This window comes from Salmo salar, chromosome 20, assembly GCF_965601325.2.
Source record: "Salmo salar chromosome 20, fSalSal1, whole genome shotgun sequence".
Taxonomy (NCBI): domain Eukaryota; kingdom Metazoa; phylum Chordata; class Actinopteri; order Salmoniformes; family Salmonidae; genus Salmo; species Salmo salar.
In genome coordinates, this window is record NC_138310.1 from 86,993,962 (window position 1) to 87,014,983 (window position 21,022).

Below are 21,022 nucleotides of genomic sequence, written 5' to 3' on the forward strand. Positions count from 1 at the left end.
GCTCAAAACAAACCCCCGACTCAAGAGGTTGCAAGAGGCTTTTCCCCGCGACACACCATGTGGCAAAGAATCACGAAGGTGGAAGGAGATAACATTTTGGCCATATCGCTCAGCCCTACCATGCTGTGTTGCTGCCTTGTTATCTTAGGTCTCTCTTTATGTAGTGTTGTGTGTTTTGTACTATATTTGTATTTTTAAACCCAGGCCCCAGTCTTTGTAAATAAGAATTTGTTCTTAACTGACTTGCCTAGTTAAATAAAGCTTATATAAAATAAAGCTGTCCCCTGCCCCTCCAAAAAGCTGTCCCCTGCCCCTCCAAAAAGCTGTCCCCTGCCCCTCCAAAAAGCTGTCCCCTGCCCCTCCAAAAAGCTGTCCCCTGCGCCTCCAAAAAGCTGTCCCCTGCCCCTCCAAAAAGCTGTCCCCTGCCCCTCCAAAAAGCTGTCCCCTGCCCCTCCAAAAAGCTGTCCCCTGCCCCTCCAAAAAGCTGTCCCCTGCCCCTCCAAAAAGCTGTCCCCTGCCCCTCCAAAAAGCTGTCCCCTGCCCCTCCAAAAAGCTGTCCCCTGCCTCTCCAAAAAGCTGTCCCCTGCCCCTCCAAAAAGCTGTCCCCTGCCTCTCCAAAAAGCTGTCCCGTCGTTCCTAAAGACGTCCCCTGCTCTCTGGCCTGCCAGGACACACCAGTTACCAGGTTCAGATCACACACACTGTACTGGAGGACACTGCTGCAGGGGACGGTCTGACTGACCCAGATAAACACCAATCAGAGGGGACACTGTTCTGCAGGGGACGGTCTGACTGACCCAGATTAACACCAGTTAGAGGGGACACTGTGGTGAAGAACAGGGGGAAGGGGTGATGAGGGAAGAGGAAGGAGAGGTAGGAGGTCAAGGTTTCCACTGGAGCCAGAGAGAGAGAGAGAGAGAGAGAGAGAGAGAGCCCAGAACAGAGAGCAGCTAATGGTAAGAGCTCAAATTGTTTTGTTTGTTTGAGTGCATGTAGAAGAGACATTAATCCTGTTCAATTCAATAAAGACCTAGACCAGCAGGTGAGGGGAGTTCCTTACCAATTAGTGACATTAATTAATCAATCAACTCTAATGGAGTGAAAACCCACACGCACTCAGCCCTCCATAGAATGAGTTCGACACCTGTGCTCTAGATCCTTCAAACTCAACTCTGGACCTCCAGGCCAGTTCCGCTGCATTGTTACATTGTTCCCCTCGAATCAGAGACTGATTTAGACCTGGGACACCAGGTTCCCCTCGAATCAGAGACTGATTTAGACCTGGGACACCAGGTTCCCCTCGAATCAGAGACTGATTTAGACCTGGGACACCAGGTTCCCCTCGAATCAGAGACTGATTTAGACCTGGGACACCAGGTTCCCCTCTAACCATCCAGTCCCTCGACTTCTTGGCGCTGACGGAAACATGGATTACCACAGAAAACACTGCTACTGCTCTCTCCTCATCTGACCACGTGTTCTCGCATACCCCGAGAGCATCTGGTCAGCAGGGTGTTGGCATTGGAATCCTCATCTCTCCCAAGTGGACAGTCTCTCTTTCTCCCCTGACCCATCTGTCTATCTCCTCCTTTGAATTCCATGCTGTCACAGTCACTAGCCCATTCAAGCTTAACATTCTTATCATTTATCACCCTCCAGGTTCCCTTGGAGAGTTCATCAATGAGCTTGACGCCTTGATAAGTTCCTTTCCTGAGGATGGCTCACCTATCACAGTTCTGGGTGACTTTAACCTCCCTACGTTTACCTTTGACTAATTTCTCTCTGCCTCCTTCTTTCCACTCCTCTTCTCTTTTGACCTCACCCTCTCACCGTCCCCCCCTACTCACAAGGCAGGCAATATGCTTGACCTCATCTTTATTAGATGCTGTTCTTCTACTAATCTCACTGCAACTCCCCTCCAAGTCTCCGACCACTACCTTGTATCCTTTTCCCTCTCGCTCTCCTCCAACACTTCTCACTCTGCCCATACTCGGATGGTATTGCGCTGCCGCAACCTTCGCTCTCTCTCTCTCCTGCTACACTCTCCTCTTCCATCCTATCATCTCTTCCCTCTGCTCAATCCTTCTCCAACCAATCTCCTGATTCTGCTTCCTCAACCCTCCTCTCCTCCCTTTCTGCATCCTTTGAGTTCCTCTGTCCCCTATCCTCCCGGCCGGCTCGGTCCTCCCATCCTGCTCCGTGGCTTGACGACTCATTGCGAGCTCACAGAACAGGGCTCCGGGCAGCCGAGCGGAAATGGAGGAAAACTAGCCTCCCTGCGGTCCTGGCATCTTTTCACTCCCTCCTCTCTACATTTTCTTCCTCTGTTTCTGCTGCTAAAGCCACTTTCTACCACTCTAAATTCCAAGCATCTGCCTCTAACCCTAGGAAGCTCTTTGCCACCTTCTCATCCCTCCTGAATCCTCCTCCCCCTCCCCCCCCTCTGCGCATGACTTCGTCAACCATTATGAAAAGAAGGTTGACGACATCCGATCCTTGTTTGTTAAGTCAAACGACACCGCTGGTCCTGCTCACATTGCCCTACCCTATGCTTTGACCTCTTTCTCCCCTCTCTCTCCAGATGAAATCTTGCAACTTGTGACGGCCGGCCGCCCAACAACCTGCCCGCTTGACCCTATCCCCTCATCTCTTCTCCAGACCATTTCCGGAGACCTTCTCCCCTACCTCACCAACTCATCCTTGACCGCTGGCTACGTCCCTTCCGTCTTCAAGAGAGCAAGAGTTGCACCCCTTCTCAAAAAACCTACACTCGATCCCTCCAATGTCAACAATTACAGACCAGTATCCCTTCTTTCTTTTCTCTCCAAAACTCTTGAACGTGCCGTCCTTGGCCAGCTCTCTTTCTATCTCTCTCAGAATGACCTTCTTGATCCAAATCAGTCAGGTTTCAAGACTGATCATTCAACTGAGACTGCTCTTCTCTGTGTCACGGCTCTCCACACTGCTAAAGCTAACTCTCTTCTCTGCTCTCATCCTTCTAGACCTATCTGTGAACCATCAGATCCTCCTCTCCACCCTCTCCGAGTTGGGCATCTCCGGCGCGGCTCACTCTTGGATTGCGTCCTACCTGACAGGTCGCTCCTACCAGGTGGGGTGGCGAGAATCCATCTCCGCACCACGTGCTCTCACCACTGGTGTCCCCCAGGGCTCAGTTCTAGGCCCTCTCCTATTCTCGCTATACACCAAGTCACTTGGCTCTGTCATATCCTCACATAGTCTCTCCTATCATTGATACGCAGACGACACACAATTAATCTTCTCCTTTCCCCTTTCTGATAAGCAGGTGGCAAATTGCATCTCTGCATGTCTGGCAGACATATCAGTGTGGATGATGGATCACCACCTCAAGCTGAACCTCGGCAAGACGGAGCTACTCTTCCTCCCGGGGAAGGACTGCCCGTTCCATGATCTCGCCATCACGGTTGACAACTCCATTGTGTCCTCCTCCCAGAGTGCTAAGAGCCACACTCCACTGGCTTCCAGTTGAAGCTCGCATCTGCTACAAGACCATGGTGCTTGCCTACGAAGCTGTGAGGGGAACGGCACCTCCGTACCTTCAGGCTCTGATCAGGCCCTACACCCAAAGAAGGGCACTGCGTTCATCCACCTCTGGCCTGCTCGCCTCCCTACCTCTGCGAAAGCACAGTTCCCGCTCAGCCCAGTCAAAACTGTTCGCTGCTCTGGCACCCCAATGGTGGAACAAGCTCCCTCACGACGCCAGGACAGCGGAGTCAATCACCACCTTCCGGAGACACCTGAAACCCCACCTCTAAGTAATACCTGGGATAGGATAAAGTAATCCTTCTAACCCCCCCCTTAAAAGATTTAGATGTACTATTGTAAAGTGGTTGTTCCACTGGATATCATAAGGTGAATGCACCAATTTGTAAGTCGCTCTGGATAAGAGCGTCTGCTAAATGACGTAAATGTAACCTGTCGGGTGGGGGGGGGGGGGGGTTACCTGTCGGGTGGGTGGGGGGGTTACCTGTCGGGTGGGTGGGGGGGTTACCTGTCGGGTGGGTGGGGGGGGGTTACCTGTCAGCTGGGGTTACGTGTGTCACACACACACGTTAGGACCTCAGGAATGAGAGGGGGAAGGGAAGACCACACACCCCACACAGAAACAGACACACACACACACACACACACACAGAAACAGACAGACACACACAGAAACAGACAGACACACAGCTGCCAGCATGAGCTAACCCAGGGGACTGTCACAGACATGAACACACTGTTCCGGAGAAACAGAGGGTTGTGTGTGTTTATGAGAGAGCACTCAGCCACAGCTCACACACACAGGTCACACACACACACACACACACACACAGGTCTCTCACACACACACACACAGGTCTCTCACACACACACACACAGGTCTCTCACACACACACAGGTCTCTCACACACACACACACACAGGTCTCTCACACACACACACACACACAGGTCTCTCACACACACACACACAGGTCTCTCACACACACACACACAGGTCTCTCACACACACACACACACACACAGGTCTCTCACACACACACACACAGGTCTCTCACACACACACACACAGGTCTCTCGCACACACACAGGTCTCTCGCACACACACAGGTCTCACACACACACACACACACACACACACAGGTCTCACACACACAGGTCTCACACACACACAGGTCTCACACACACACACACACAGGTCTCACACACACAGGTCTCTCACACACGTCTCACACACACGTCTCACACACGTCACACACACGTCACACACACACACACACACGTCACACACACGTCACACACACACACACAGGTCACACACACACAGGTCACACACACACAGGTCACACACACACACACAGGTCTCACACACACACACGCAGGTCTCACACACACACACAGGTCTCACACACACACACAGGTCTCACACACAGACACACACAGGTCTCACACACACACACACACACACACAGACACACACAGGTCTCACACACACACACACACACAGGTCTCACACACACACACACACACACACACACAGGTCTCACACACACACACACACACACACACACACACACACACACACACACACACACACACACACACACACACACACACACACACACACACGTACACAGGTCTCACACACACACACAGGTCTCACACACACACACAGGTCTCACACACACACACAGGTCTCACACACACACACAGACACACACACAGGTCTCACACACACACACAGGTCTCACACACACACACACAGGTCTCACACACACACACAGGTCTCACGCACACACACAGGTCTCACACACACACACAGGTCTCACACACACACACAGGTCTCACACACACACACAGGTCTCACACACACACACAGGTCTCACACACACACACAGGTCTCACACACACACACAGGTCTCACACACACACACACACACACACACACACACACACAGGTCTCACACACACACACATACACAGCTTTGGGTTGTGGTGTATTAAGCTGGGCATGATGACAGGAAGAGGATCCAGGGATCATGGAAGGTTGTGGAACACACACACACACACACATACCTCTCTGTTTGGGCATGAGGCTGACTAGACTACATGATAAACAAAGAGCTCATCCATACAGTGTGTTGTCCCAGGCCAGATGGAGCACTTCCTGTCAATCACTACAACACATGATGGTCTTACAAGAGAATGTCCACTGGTCGGGATGTGTAGAGTTGTATGGCTGGTCATGAAAGTGTGTGTGTGTGTGTGTGTTCTCCAGTTACATAAGCTGTGAGGACCATGTCCAACAGTCTCCATGCTCTAATGACAAACTTGCATCACCTCTAGTCCAGCCACACCAATGTTCTCTACATAAAACCCACAACTGTATGCATACACACACACTCATAGATCATTGGGTGAAATCTAGTCAGGGAGGGCCAATGTTGACTCTCGCTGTTCAAACACACACAGCCCTGCCTGTTTCCCCACAGACTGCACAATGTTTGTGCTCATAAAGGAACAGGGACTATGATACACTGTGAAGTTTGTGTGAAGTTTGTTGTTTAGCTGCATTTTCTCTCCCTCTTTCATTAGCTATGTGTCTGTCTGGAACATCAATTACAATCCCTACAATCCCCCTTTCTCTAGCGAAGGCAAGCCCCCACACACACACACACACACACACACACAGGACCTACTTCTTGCTGGCCTCACACACGTCTGTAATGTTGGAGAAGAGGTGGTGGTGCTCGGTCTTGGTCATGGTGTCACTGAGCTCCGCTGAGTTCTGGAACATCCGGATCAGAACCTCCAGACTGTGGAGGTAGGAGTGTTCTGACGATATCAACTCAAATATGGCCTGACACAGAGAACGAGAGACAGAACGAGAGACAGAGAGAACGAGAGAGAGAGAGAACGAGAAAGAGAGAGAGAGAGAGAACAAGAGAGAAAACGAGAGAGAGAGAGAACGAGAGAGAGAGAATGAGAGAGAGAACGAGAGAACGAGAGAGAGAACGAGAGAACGAGAGAGAGAACGAGAGAACGAGAGAGAGAACGAGAGAGAGAGAGAACGAGAGAGAGAGAGAACGAGAGAGAGAGAGAACGAGAGAGAGAACGAGAGAGAGAACGAGAGAGAGAGAGAACGAGAGAGAGAGAGAGAGAGAGAGAACGAGAGAGAGAGAGAGAGAGAGAGAGAGAACGAGAGAGAGAGAGAGAGAGAACGAGAGAGAGAGAGAGAGCGAGAGAGAGAGAACGAACAAGAGAGAGAACGAGAGAGAGAACAAGAGAGAGAGAACGAGAGAGAGAACGAGAGAGAGAGAGAGAGAGAGAGAGAGAGAGAGAGAGAGAGAGAACAAGAGAGAGGGTAATTACAGGGATGCTAACTGGTGAGGGCTCAAAAAGGAGAATTTTTTTTGCACAGAAGCAAGTGAAAAATCTGTGTAAACTGCAAGAAAATGTGCCTATTTTCAACTGGTATGATCAACGTTGTGATACCAGGCCTAATATGAGAATATCAAGTAGTATCGTGACAGTACTGGGTCTGCCCCGCCACTGGGCTCTGTTTCTCCTCTATAGCAGTGGTACTCCGAGGCTGAATGATAGAGAAGCCGAGTCAGACTGGCCTGCCGGTCCCATCTGGAGAGAATAAAAATACCTATCCACTCCAATATCTAAACACGTAACAGAAACCCCAGCCCTGTCTGCTCGCCCCAGCCCCGTCTGCTCGCCCCAGCCCCGTCTGCTCGCCCCAGCCCCGTCTGCTCGCCCCAGCTCCCCAGCCCCGTCTGCTCGCCCCAGCTCCCCAGCCCCGTCTGCTCGCCCCAGCTCCCCAGCCCCGTCTGCTCGCCCCAGCCCCGTCTGCTCGCCCCAGCCCCGTCTGCTCGCCCCAGCCCCGTCTGCTCGCCCCAGCCCCGTCTGCTCGCCCCAGCCCCGTCTGCTCGCCCCAGCCCCGTCTGCTCGCCCCAGCCCCGTCTGCTCGCCCCAGCTCCCCAGCCCCGTCTGCTCGCCCCAGCTCCCCAGCCCCGTCTGCTCGCCCCAGCTCCCCAGCCCCGTCTGCTCGCCCCAGCTCCCCAGCCCCGTCTGCTCGCCCCAGCTCCCCAGCCCCGTCTGCTCGCCCCAGCCCCCCAGCCCCGTCTGCTCGCCCCAGCCCCCCAGCCCCGTCTGCTCGCCCCAGCCCCCCAGCCCCGTCTGCTCGCCCCAGCACCGTCTGCTCGCCCCAGTTCCCCATCAGAGCTAAATAACATTTTAAAACTGATGGAGATATGCAGAAAGAACAGAGAGAGAAGCTCCTGAGTAGAATAATGGCTGGTTAGGGGATGAGACTGGCTGCTCACAGCTGAGTAGAATAATGGCTGGTTAGGGGATGAGACTGGCTGCTCACAGCTGAGTAGAATAATGGCTGGTTAGGGGATGAGACTGGCTGCTCACAGCTGAGTAGAATAATGGCTGGTTAGGGGATGAGACTGGCTGCTCACAGCTGAGTAGAATAATGGCTGGTTAGGGGATGAGACTGGCTGCTCACAGCTGAGTAGAATAATGGCTGGTTAGGGCATGAGACTGGCTGCTCACAGCTGAGTAGAATAATGGCTGGTTAGGGCATGAGACTGGCTGCTCACAGCTGAGTAGAATAATGGCTGGTTAGGGCATGAGACTGGCTGCTCACAGCTGAGTAGAATAATGGCTGGTTAGGGCATGAGACTGGCTGCTCACAGCTGAGTAGAATAATGGCTGGTTAGGGGATGAGACTGGCTGCTCACAGCTGAGTAGAATAATGGCTGGTTAGGGGATGAGTCTGGCTGCTCACAGCTGAGTAGAATAATGGCTGGTTAGGGGATGAGACTGGCTGCTCACAGCTGAGTAGAATAATGGCTGGTTAGGGCATGAGACTGGCTGCTCACAGCTGAGTAGAATAATGGCTGGTTAGGGGATGAGACTGGCTGCTCACAGCTGAGTAGAATAATGGCTGGTTAGGGGATGAGACTGGCTGCTCACAGCTGAGTAGAATAATGGCTGGTTAGGGCATGAGACTGGCTGCTCACAGCTGAGTAGAATAATGGCTGGTTAGGGGATGAGACTGGCTGCTCACAGCTGAGTAGAATAATGGCTGGTTAGGGCATGAGACTAGCTGCTCACAGCTGAGTAGAATAATGGCTGGTTAGGGGATGAGACTGGCTGCTCACAGCTGAGTAGAATAATGGCTGGTTAGGGGATGAGACTGGCTGCTCACAGCTGAGTAGAATAATGGCTGGTTAGGGCATGAGACTGGCTGCTCACAGCTGAGTAGAATAATGGCTGGTTAGGGCATGAGACTGGCTGCTCACAGCTGAGTAGAATAATGGCTGGTTAGGGGATGAGTCTGGCTGCTCACAGCTGAGTAGAATAATGGCTGGTTAGGGCATGAGACTAGCTGCTCACAGCTGAGTAGAATAATGGCTGGTTAGGGGATGAGTCTGGCTGCTCACAGCTGAGTAGAATAATGGCTGGTTAGGGGATGAGACTGGCTGCTCACAGCTGAGTAGAATAATGGCTGGTTAGGGGATGAGTCTGGCTGCTCACAGCTGAGTAGAATAATGGCTGGTTAGGGGATGAGACTGGCTGCTCACAGCTGAGTAGAATAATGGCTGGTTAGGGGATGAGACTGGCTGCTCACAGCTGAGTAGAATAATGGCTGGTTAGGGGATGAGTCTGGCTGCTCACAGCTGAGTAGAATAATGGCTGGTTAGGGCATGAGACTGGCTGCTCACAGCTGTCACACATGATATTGGGTGAAACACTCATTCTGATATGACATATCTGCCATCATGAACTCTGATATTTTATTAGTAAGATATGTAGACATGCATTCTGTGCCCAGTCATTCGTTTAGAGAGAGATGGCAGTAATCACACAGGGAGAAGATCTGTTCACACCTTTTATAGCTCCATTTTTATCTAACCTTCATTTAAATAGGCAAGTCAGTTAAGAACAAATTCTTATTTACAATGACGGCCATCCCCGGCCAAACCCGGACGACGCTGGGCCAATTGTGCGCCATCCTATGGAACTCCCAATCGGTAATACTCCCCATCTGCACACTTCTCTAGACATGTATTTGCTTAGACATCCATGCTATGAATTCATATGTCCCTCAACAGGTTTACTTGTCTATGGTCCATATTGTCAAGCCCTCCCCTTTAAGAAGGGTTTACTATTGCTGTGGAAAAGGTTAGAGGGAGAGGAGTTAAGGCATGGTTTGTTAGATTGCAACAGGACCTGTCTGTGTGTGTGTGCATCCTAACCTTTCTGGAGCCAATCTGCTTGACCCTTTGTTGGAACTGTCTCTGTATGAAGAGGAAGGGGTCACACACACACACACACACACACACACACACACACACACACACACACACACACACACACACACACACACACACACACTAAGGCTGTTACCTCTTGTCTTTTCCTCTCCTCCTGGCTGAGCTTATCAGAAACTCCACTCTTCTTTACCTGCAGGAAAAACACAGTTTAGAACATAGGTTTTAGTACCAACATCAGGAAGAAACAGAATCTCTAACCACTCGGGTCTACTGACTATATTTGCCAACCGTTAGCAAAAAACAGTTGCACAACTTTAGGAATGAAAGGAATTGTTTAGAGGTGAGGCATACCTCTGTATCCATCACAGTTTAAACTCTCAGGCCTAGGTGTCTGCCTTTAGAGAAATTAGGGCTAATGTGTGTTCAGCTGTCTGTGGCAGCACACACACATTTTCTGTCTGTGAAAGCAGCAAGACAGACACACACACTGTTCATGACTCCACTTACTGCAACAAAGGAGTAGTTCTCATAACAGACCTACAGGAGCAGAATAAAGAAGACCCGTCGACCTACAGGAGCAGAATAAAGAAGACCCGTCGACCTACAGGAGCAGAATAAAGAAGACCCGTCGACCTACAGGAGCAGAATAAAGAAGACCCGTCGACCTACAGGAGCAGAATAAAGAAGACCCGTCGACCTACAGGAGCAGAATAAAGAAGACCCGTCGACCTACAGGAGCAGAATAAAGAAGACCCGTCGACCTACAGGAGCAGAATAAAGAAGACCCGTCGACCTACAGGAGCAGAATAAAGAAGACCCGTCGACCTACAGGAGCAGAATAAAGAAGACCCGTCGACCTACAGGAGCAGAATAAAGAAGACCCGTCGACCTACAGGAGCAGAATAAAGAAGACCCGTCGACCTACAGGAGCAGAATAAAGAAGACCCGTCGACCTACAGGAGCAGAATAAAGAAGACCCGTCGACCTACAGGAGCAGAATAAAGAAGACCCGTCGACCTACAGGAGCAGAATAAAGAAGACCCGTCGACCTACAGGAGCAGAATAAAGAAGACCCGTCGACCTACAGGAGCAGAATAAAGAAGACCCGTCGACCTACAGGAGCAGAATAAAGAAGACCCGTCGACCTACAGGAGCAGAATAAAGAAGACCCGTCGACCTACAGGAGCAGAATAAAGAAGACCCGTCGACCTACAGGAGCAGAATAAAGAAGACCCGTCGACCTACAGGAGCAGAATAAAGAAGACCCGTCGACCTACAGGAGCAGAATAAAGAAGACCCGTCGACCTACAGGAGCAGAATAAAGAAGACCCGTCGACCTACAGGAGCAGAATAAAGAAGACCCGTCGACCTACAGGAGCAGAATAAAGAAGACCCGTCGACCTACAGGAGCAGAATAAAGAAGACCCGTCGACCTACAGGAGCAGAATAAAGAAGACCCGTCGACCTACAGGAGCAGAATAAAGAAGACCCGTCGACCTACAGGAGCAGAATAAAGAAGACCCGTCGACCTACAGGAGCAGAATAAAGAAGACCCGTCGACCTACAGGAGCAGAATAAAGAAGACCCGTCGACCTACAGGAGCAGAATAAAGAAGACCCGTCGACCTACAGGAGCAGAATAAAGAAGACCCGTCGACCTACAGGAGCAGAATAAAGAAGACCCGTCGACCTACAGGAGCAGAATAAAGAAGACCCGTCGACCTACAGGAGCAGAATAAAGAAGACCCGTCGACCTACAGGAGCAGAATAAAGAAGACCCGTCGACCTACAGGAGCAGAATAAAGAAGACCCGTCGACCTACAGGAGCAGAATAAAGAAGACCCGTCGACCTACAGGAGCAGAATAAAGAAGACCCGTCGACCTACAGGAGCAGAATAAAGAAGACCCGTCGACCTACAGGAGCAGAATAAAGAAGACCCGTCGACCTACAGGAGCAGAATAAAGAAGACCCGTCGACCTACAGGAGCAGAATAAAGAAGACCCGTCGACCTACAGGAGCAGAATAAAGAAGACCCGTCGACCTACAGGAGCAGAATAAAGAAGACCCGTCGACCTACAGGAGCAGAATAAAGAAGACCCGTCGACCTACAGGAGCAGAATAAAGAAGACCCGTCGACCTACAGGAGCAGAATAAAGAAGACCCGTCGACCTACAGGAGCAGAATAAAGAAGACCCGTCGACCTACAGGAGCAGAATAAAGAAGACCCGTCGACCTACAGGAGCAGAATAAAGAAGACCCGTCGACCTACAGGAGCAGAATAAAGAAGACCCGTCGACCTACAGGAGCAGAATAAAGAAGACCCGTCGACCTACAGGAGCAGAATAAAGAAGACCCGTCGACCTACAGGAGCAGAATAAAGAAGACCCGTCGACCTACAGGAGCAGAATAAAGAAGACCCGTCGACCTACAGGAGCAGAATAAAGAAGACCCGTCGACCTACAGGAGCAGAATAAAGAAGACCCGTCGACCTACAGGAGCAGAATAAAGAAGACCCGTCGACCTACAGGAGCAGAATAAAGAAGACCCGTCGACCTACAGGAGCAGAATAAAGAAGACCCGTCGACCTACAGGAGCAGAATAAAGAAGACCCGTCGACCTACAGGAGCAGAATAAAGAAGACCCGTCGACCTACAGGAGCAGAATAAAGAAGACCCGTCGACCTACAGGAGCAGAATAAAGAAGACCCGTCGACCTACAGGAGCAGAATAAAGAAGACCCGTCGACCTACAGGAGCAGAATAAAGAAGACCCGTCGACCTACAGGAGCAGAATAAAGAAGACCCGTCGACCTACAGGAGCAGAATAAAGAAGACCCGTCGACCTACAGGAGCAGAATAAAGAAGACCCGTCGACCTACAGGAGCAGAATAAAGAAGACCCGTCGACCTACAGGAGCAGAATAAAGAAGACCCGTCGACCTACAGGAGCAGAATAAAGAAGACCCGTCGACCTACAGGAGCAGAATAAAGAAGACCCGTCGACCTACAGGAGCAGAATAAAGAAGACCCGTCGACCTACAGGAGCAGAATAAAGAAGACCCGTCGACCTACAGGAGCAGAATAAAGAAGACCCGTCGACCTACAGGAGCAGAATAAAGAAGACCCGTCGACCTACAGGAGCAGAATAAAGAAGACCCGTCGACCTACAGGAGCAGAATAAAGAAGACCCGTCGACCTACAGGAGCAGAATAAAGAAGACCCGTCGACCTACAGGAGCAGAATAAAGAAGACCCGTCGACCTACAGGAGCAGAATAAAGAAGACCCGTCGACCTACAGGAGCAGAATAAAGAAGACCCGTCGACCTACAGGAGCAGAATAAAGAAGACCCGTCGACCTACAGGAGCAGAATAAAGAAGACCCGTCGACCTACAGGAGCAGAATAAAGAAGACCCGTCGACCTACAGGAGCAGAATAAAGAAGACCCGTCGACCTACAGGAGCAGAATAAAGAAGACCCGTCGACCTACAGGAGCAGAATAAAGAAGACCCGTCGACCTACAGGAGCAGAATAAAGAAGACCCGTCGACCTACAGGAGCAGAATAAAGAAGACCCGTCGACCTACAGGAGCAGAATAAAGAAGACCCGTCGACCTACAGGAGCAGAATAAAGAAGACCCGTCGACCTACAGGAGCAGAATAAAGAAGACCCGTCGACCTACAGGAGCAGAATAAAGAAGACCCGTCGACCTACAGGAGCAGAATAAAGAAGACCCGTCGACCTACAGGAGCAGAATAAAGAAGACCCGTCGACCTACAGGAGCAGAATAAAGAAGACCCGTCGACCTACAGGAGCAGAATAAAGAAGACCCGTCGACCTACAGGAGCAGAATAAAGAAGACCCGTCGACCTACAGGAGCAGAATAAAGAAGACCCGTCGACCTACAGGAGCAGAATAAAGAAGACCCGTCGACCTACAGGAGCAGAATAAAGAAGACCCGTCGACCTACAGGAGCAGAATAAAGACCTGTCGACCTACAGAAGCAGAATAAAGACCTGTCGACCTACAGAAGCAGAATAAAGACCTGTCGACCTACAGGAGCAGAATAAAGAAGACCTGTCGACCTACAGGAGCAGAATAAAGAAGACCTGTCGACCTACAGGAGCAGAATAAAGAAGACCTGTCGACCTACAGGAGCAGAATAAAGAAGACCTGTCGACCTACAGGAGCAGAATAAAGAAGACCTGTCGACCTACAGGAGCAGAATAAAGAAGACCTGTCGACCTACAGGAGCAGAATAAAGAAGACCTGTCGACCTACAGGAGCAGAATAAAGAAGACCTGTCGACCTACAGGAGCAGAATAAAGACCTGTCGACCTACAGGAGCAGAATAAAGACCTGTCGACCTACAGGAGCAGAATAAAGACCTGTCGACCTACAGGAGCAGAATAAAGAACACCTGTCGACCTACAGGAGCAGAATAAAGAACACCTGTCGACCTTCTGGAGCAGAATAAAGAAGACCTGTCGACCTTCTGGAGCAGAATAAAGAAGACCTGTCGACCTACAGGAGCAGAATAAAGACCTGTCGACCTACAGGAGCAGAATAAAGAAGACCTGTCGACCTACAGGAGCAGAATAAAGACCTGTCGACCTACAGGAGCAGAATAAAGACCTGTCGACCTACAGGAGCAGAATAAAGACCTGTCGACCTACAGGAGCAGAATAAAGAAGACCTGTCGACCTACAGGAGCAGAATAAAGAAGACCTGTAGGAACTGAATAAAGACCTGTAGGAGCTGAATAAAGACCTGTAGACCCATAGAAGCAGAATAAAGACCTGTAGGAACTGAATAAAGACCTGTAGACCTATAGAAGCAGAATAAAGACCTGTCGACCTACAGGAGCAGAATAAAGACCTGTAGGAACTGAATAAAGACCTGTAGAAGCTGAATAAAGACCTGTAGACCCATAGAAGCAGAATAAAGACCTGTAGGAACTGAATAAAGACCTGTAGACCTATAGAAGCAGAATAAAGACCTGTAGGAGCTGAATAAAGACCTGTAGACCTATAGAAGCAGAATAAAGACCTGTAGGAGCTGAATAAAGACCTGTAGACCTATAGAAGCAGAATAAAGACCTGTAGGAGCTGAATAAAGAGCCCCAGTGTACTAGTTTAGAGAGAGAAAGGTTCCTTTCAGGGGAGTCTGGGTGTATGCACAGGATAGCTTACATGGTTGTGTGTGTGTGTGTGTGTGTGTGTGTGTGTGTGTGTGTGTGTGTGTGTGTGTGTGTGTGTGTGTGTGTGTGTGTGTAGTATCTCCCCTCCTCTAGAAACATCTGCCACTGACACAAGGCAGCATTAGAGCCAACATGTCTCCATCGCCCACTGCTCCAATCCCTGCTTCCTACCAATACTTCTCCACACCCGGTCCTTTTTCATCTTCCCCAAGCACCCTTCCACTCCTCCATGAATCAAACATTACAAGCAACCTGAATGGGAGAGAGCTGGAAATATTTTTCAAATAAATTGAGGAACTATTGCAATTCAGGAATTGAGGAACTATTGTAATTCAGGAATTGAGGAGCTATTGTAATTCGGGAACTATTGTAATTCAGGAATTGAGGACCTATTGTAATTCGGGAACTATTGTAATTCAGGAATTGAGGACCTATTGTAATTCGGGAACTATTGTATTTCAGGAATTGAAGAACTATTGTAATTCGGGAACTATTGTAATTCAGGGATTGAGGAACTATTGTAATTCAGGAACTATTGTAATTCAGGAACTATTGTAATTCAGGAACTATTGTAATTCAGGAACTATTGTAATTCAGGAACTGAGGAACTATTGTAATTCAGGAACTATTGTAATTCAGGAACTATTGTAATTCAGGAATTGAGGAACTATTGTAATTCAGGAACTATTGTAATTCAGGAACTATTGTAATTCAGGAACTATTGTAATTCAGGAATTGAGGAACTATTGTAATTCAGGAACTATTGTAATTGAGGAACTGTTGTATACAGTACCAGTCAGTAGTTTGGACACACCTACTCATTCAAGTGTTTTTCTTTATTTTTACTATGTTCTACATTGTAGAATAATAGTGAAGACATCAAAACTATGAAATAACACATATGGAATCATGTAGCAACCAAAAAAAGTGTTACACCAATCTCTCAACCATCTTCATGAGGTAGTCACCTGGAATGCATTTCAATTAACAGGTGTGAATTTCTCTCCTTAATGCGTTTTAGCCAATCAGTTGTGTTGTGACAAGGTAGGGGTGATATACAGAAGATGGTCTATTACCAAATAGGGCTAAGTCCATATTATTGTAACAACAGATCAAAAAAGCAAAGAGAAACAACAGTCCATCATTACTTTAAGGCATGGTCAGAAAAAATGGTCAGAAAATATGGTCAGAAACGTTTATTCAAGTGCAGTCGCAAAAACCATCAAGCGCTATGATGAAACTGGCTCTCATGAGGACCGCCACAGGAAAGGAAGACCCAGAGTTACCTCTGCTGCAGAGGAGAAGTTCATTAGAGTTACCAGCATCAGAAATTACAGCCCAAATAAATGCTTCACAGTAACAGACATCTCAACATCAACTGTTCAGAGGAGACAGTGTGAATCAGGCCTTCATGGTCGAATTGCTGTTTGTACTAAAGGGCACCAACAAGAAGAAGAGACTTGCTTAGGCCAAGAAACACGAGCAATGGACATTAGACCGGTGGAAATCTGTCCTTTGGTCGGATGAGTCCAAATTTGAGAGTTTTTGTTCCAACTGCCGTGTCTTTGTGATACGCAGAGTAGGTGAACGGATGATCTCAGCATGTGTGGTTCCCACCGTGAAGCTTGGAGGAGGTGTGATGGTGTGGGTGCTTTGCTGGTGACACTTTCAGTGATTTATTTAGAATATAAGACACACTTAACCAGCATGGCTACTACAGTATTCTACGCTTAATGGAACTATCATTTGTTTTTCAACAGGACAATGACCCAACACACCTCCAGGGTGTGTAAGGGCTATTTGTCCAAGAAAGAGAGTGATGGAGTGCTGCACCAGATGAACTGGCCTGCAAACACCTGACCTCAACCCATTTGAGATGGTTTGGGATGAGTTGGACTGCAGACTGAAGGAAAAGCAGCCAACAAGTGCTCAGCATGTGTGGGAACTCCTTCAAGACTGTTGGAAAAGCATTCCAGTGAAGCTGGTTGAGAGAATGCCAAATAGGACTCTCTTCTGTATACCACATCTACCTTGTCACGACACAACTGATTGGCTCAAACGCATTAAGGAAAGAAATTCCACAAATTAACAACGCACACCTATTAATTGCAATGCATTCCAGGTGACTACCTCATGAAGCTGGTTGTTAGAATTCCAAAAGTGTACAAAGCTGTCATCAAGGCAAAGGGTGGCTACTTTGAAGAATCTCAAATATAAAATATATTTTAATTTGTTTAACACATTTTTTGGTTACTACATGATTCCATATGTGTTATTTCATTGTTTTGATGTCTTCACTATTATTGTACAATGTAGAAAATAGTAAAAATAAAATAAAAACCCTTGAATGAGTAGGTGTCCAAACTTTTGACTTGTACTGTATATGTTACTGCTCAACTAAAACAATCTCAGTCGACCAACAGCCTAAAGACCAAACAATGGACCAGTCGACTAAATGGGGTCAGGCCTACTAGGGTTGTCACGATATCAGGATGGTGATACGACAATACCTGATTTTCCATGGCAACAAGGAAAACACGAAGCAGACTAGTCCTTTAAAAACCTGCTGTATGTAACATATAGTGTGTTATAACAAGGAAAACACCAAGCAGACTAGTCCTTTAAAAACCTGCTGTATGTAACATATAGTGTGTTATAACAAGGAAAACACCAAGCAGACTAGTCCTTTAAAAACCTGCTGTATGTAACATATAGTGTGTTATAACAAGGAAAACACCAAGCAGACTAGTCCTTTAAAAACCTGCTGTATGTAACATATAGTGTGTTATAACAAGGAAAACACCAAGCAGACTAGTCCTTTAAAAACCTGCTGTATGTAACATATAGTGTGTTATAACAAGGAAAACACCAAGCAGACTAGTCCTTTAAAAACCTGCTGTATGTAACATATAGTGTGTTATAACAAGGAAAAGAAACGTGATTCTGGGTGAAACTCTTGAGGCTGCTTGTTACTAACATTATGAGTGTTTTCCTCAGGAAATGGAGTCTGCTTGGTGTTTTCTTTCCTTGCTGCGATACCTCGGAGTATTGTGATACTGGTATCGTGACAACCCCAATGGAGACCTTTGCAAACACATCCAGACTAGGACACAAAACGCACACGCCAACAGCCAAACGACTACAGCCAAAACTGCCAACAGCTTGCCAAGTTTGTTCTATTGTGCAAGACAAATTCCCTTTAAAAGGCAATCAACTTCTATTTATCTATCTACGGCCTTGCACGTCCTTAGTGTCCTAGCAACCACCTTCCCGACCACGACAACTGAACTTCGCCCTGCTTTTGGAGTTTCCCTGAGAACACAGAGGGACAGGTGTAACCGTGACAACAGAAACGCGGTATTCACTCAATAGGGAGGGAGTGGTAAGAGGTTGACCGTAGGCATGAATCTATCATTGTCTTACCCTTACTCCCCTGTCCTATCCTTAACCGGGGGGGGGGGGGGGGGGGGGGGGGGGGGGGTGTAAACCTCTCATCTAAGAGTATGGTGCCAACACTCTTAGATACACCACTTCCCCTGTCCCTACTGTTACTGGAAACTTCTAGGAAACAGAGGAGAGTCTGACAGGTGTTACTGGAAACTAGAGACTTCTAGGAAACAGAGGAGAGTCTGATACTACAGGTGTTACTGGAAACTAGAGACTTCTAGGAAACAGAGGAGAGTCTGATACTACAGGTGTTACTGGAAACTAGAGACTTCTAGGAAACAGAGGAGAGTCTGATACTACAGGTGTTACTGGAAACTAGAGACTTCTAGGAAACAGAGGAGAGTCTGATACTACAGGTGTTACTGGAAACTAGAGACTTCTAGGAAACAGAGGAGAGTCTGATACTACAGGTGTTACTGGAAACTAGAGACTTCTAGGAAACAGAGGAGAGTCTGATACTACAGGTGTTACTGGAAACTAGAGACTTCTAGGAAACAGAGGAGAGTCTGAACCAATGTGATAGCTACTACAAAACACTACAGCCTGCCCTGTCGCATCAAACACAGGTCTCTCCCTCTCCCTCTCCCTCCCTCCTTCTCCCTCCCTCTCCCTCCCTGATTGAAGTCACCACACTGCACTCTAGGGAGAACATGTTTAACATTGTTTCATTGAGAAACATTTCTGTTTTTTGCCAAAAAGGTGGCGCCATGCCGGGTGGTGCTCTGTCTGCTGCCCCAGATCTTCCTCCCTTCCTCTCAGTCTGCTGCCCCAGATCTTCCTCCCTTCCTCAGTCTGCTGCCCCAGATCCTTCTCCCTTCCTCTCAGTCTGCTGCCCCAGATCTTCCTCCCTTCCTCTCAGTCTGCTGCCCCAGATCTTCCTCCCAGTCTGCTGCCCCAGATCTTCCTCCCTTCCTCTCAGTCTGCTGCCCCAGATCTTCCTCCCTTCCTCTCAGTCTGCTGCCCCAGATCTTTCTCCCTTCCTCTCAGTCTGCTGCCCCAGATCTTTCTCCCTTCCTCTCAGTCTGCTGCCCCAGATCTTTCTCCCTTCCTCTCAGTCTGCTGCCCCAGATCTTCCTCCCTTCCTCTCAGTCTGCTGCCCCAGATCTTCCTCCCTTCCTCTCAGTCTGCTGCCCCAGATCCTTCTCCCTTCCTCTCAGTCTGCTGCCCCAGATCTTTCTCCCTTCCTCTCAGTCTGCTGCCCCAGATCTTCCTCCCTTCCTCTCAGTCTGCTGCCCCAGATCTTCCTCCCTTCCTCTCAGTCTGCTGCCCCAGATCCTTCTCCCTTCCTCTCAGTCTGCTGCCCCAGATCTTTCTCCCTTCCTCTCAGTCTGCTGCCCCAGATCTTTCTCCCTTCCTCTCAGTCTGCTGCCCCAGATCTTTCTCCCTTCCTCTCAGTCTGCTGCCCCAGATCTTTCTCCCTTCCTCTCAGTCTGCTGCCCCAGATCTTTCTCCCTTCCTCTCAGTCTGCTGCCCCAGATGTTTCTCCCTTCTTCTCTGTCTGCTGCCCCAGATCTTTCTCCCTTCCTCTCAGTCTGCTGCCCCAGATCTTCCTCCCTTCCTCTCAGTCTGCTGCCCCAGATCTTTCTCCCTTCCTCTCAGTCTGCTGCCCCAGATCTTTCTCCCTTCCTCTCTGTCTGCTGCCCCAGATCTTTCTCCCTTCCTCTCAGTCTGCTGCCCCAGATCCTTCTCCCTTCCTCTCAGTCTGCTGCCCGAGATCTTTCTCCCTTCCTCTCCTCCTCTCAGTCTGCTGCCCCAGATCCTTCTCCCTTCCTCTCAGTCTGCTGCCCCAGATCTTTCTCCCTTCCTCTCAGTCTGCTGCCCCAGATCTTTCTCCCTTCCTCTGTCTGCTGCCCCAGATCTTTCTCCCTTCCTCTCAGTCTGCTGCCCCAGATCTTTCTCCCTTCCTCTCAGTCTGCTGCCCCAGACCTTTCTCCCTTCCTCTCAGTCTGCTGCCCCAGATCCTTCTCCCTTCCTCTCAGTCTGCTGCCCCAGATCTTTCTCCCTTCCTCTCTGTCTGCTGCCCCAGATCTTTCTCCCTTCCTCTCAGTCTGCTGCCCCAGATCTTCCTCCCTTCCTCTCAGTCTGCTGCCCCAGATCTTTCTCCCTTCCTCTGTCTGCTGCCCCAGATCTTTCTCCCTTCCTCTCAGTCTGCTGCCCCAGATCCTTCTCCCTTCCTCTCAGTCTGCTGCCCCAGATCTTTCTCCCTTCCTCTCCTCCTCTCAGTCTGCTGCCCCAGATCCTTCTCCCTTCCTCTCCTGCTCCCTCACAAACCTGCTCCCTCACAAACCTTCTCCCTCACCTTCCTATCCTGCTCCCTCACCCTCCCTCTTCCCTCCCTATCCCTGTTTTAATTCCCTATCTAGACCGAGAGTAATGAAGAGACAGGGAGAGACAGAGAGACAGTCACAGACAGAGTAGGAGAAAGAGAGAGAGAGATGGAGGATGGGTAAGGAATGCAGCCAGACCAGATGTGACAACATCCCTCACAGCACTGGCAGTCCATTTCCCAACAAGGCCCTGTGTTTGTCTCTGTACTGTATGAGAGGCACTGCACCACGATTCA

General features: G+C 49.3%; 1 protein-coding gene across 3 annotated transcripts in view; it reads right to left on the reverse strand.

Moving 5' to 3' along the window:
* LOC106581464 (uncharacterized) overlaps positions 1-21,022 on the reverse strand; it is a 163,338-nt gene that overhangs the window by 134,410 nt on the left and 7,906 nt on the right. For all 3 annotated transcript variants that reach the window (XR_006761043.2, XM_045704055.2, XM_045704054.2), the window contains exons 5-6: positions 9,951-10,007; positions 6,221-6,381 (exon numbers count right to left, since the gene is read on the reverse strand). Coding sequence is in view for 2 of the 3 variants with exons in the window: in XM_045704055.2 (XP_045560011.2) it covers positions 6,221-6,381; positions 9,951-10,007 (218 nt within the window). In the remaining variant the exon portion in view is untranslated. The remainder of the gene's footprint in view (positions 1-6,220; positions 6,382-9,950; positions 10,008-21,022) is intronic.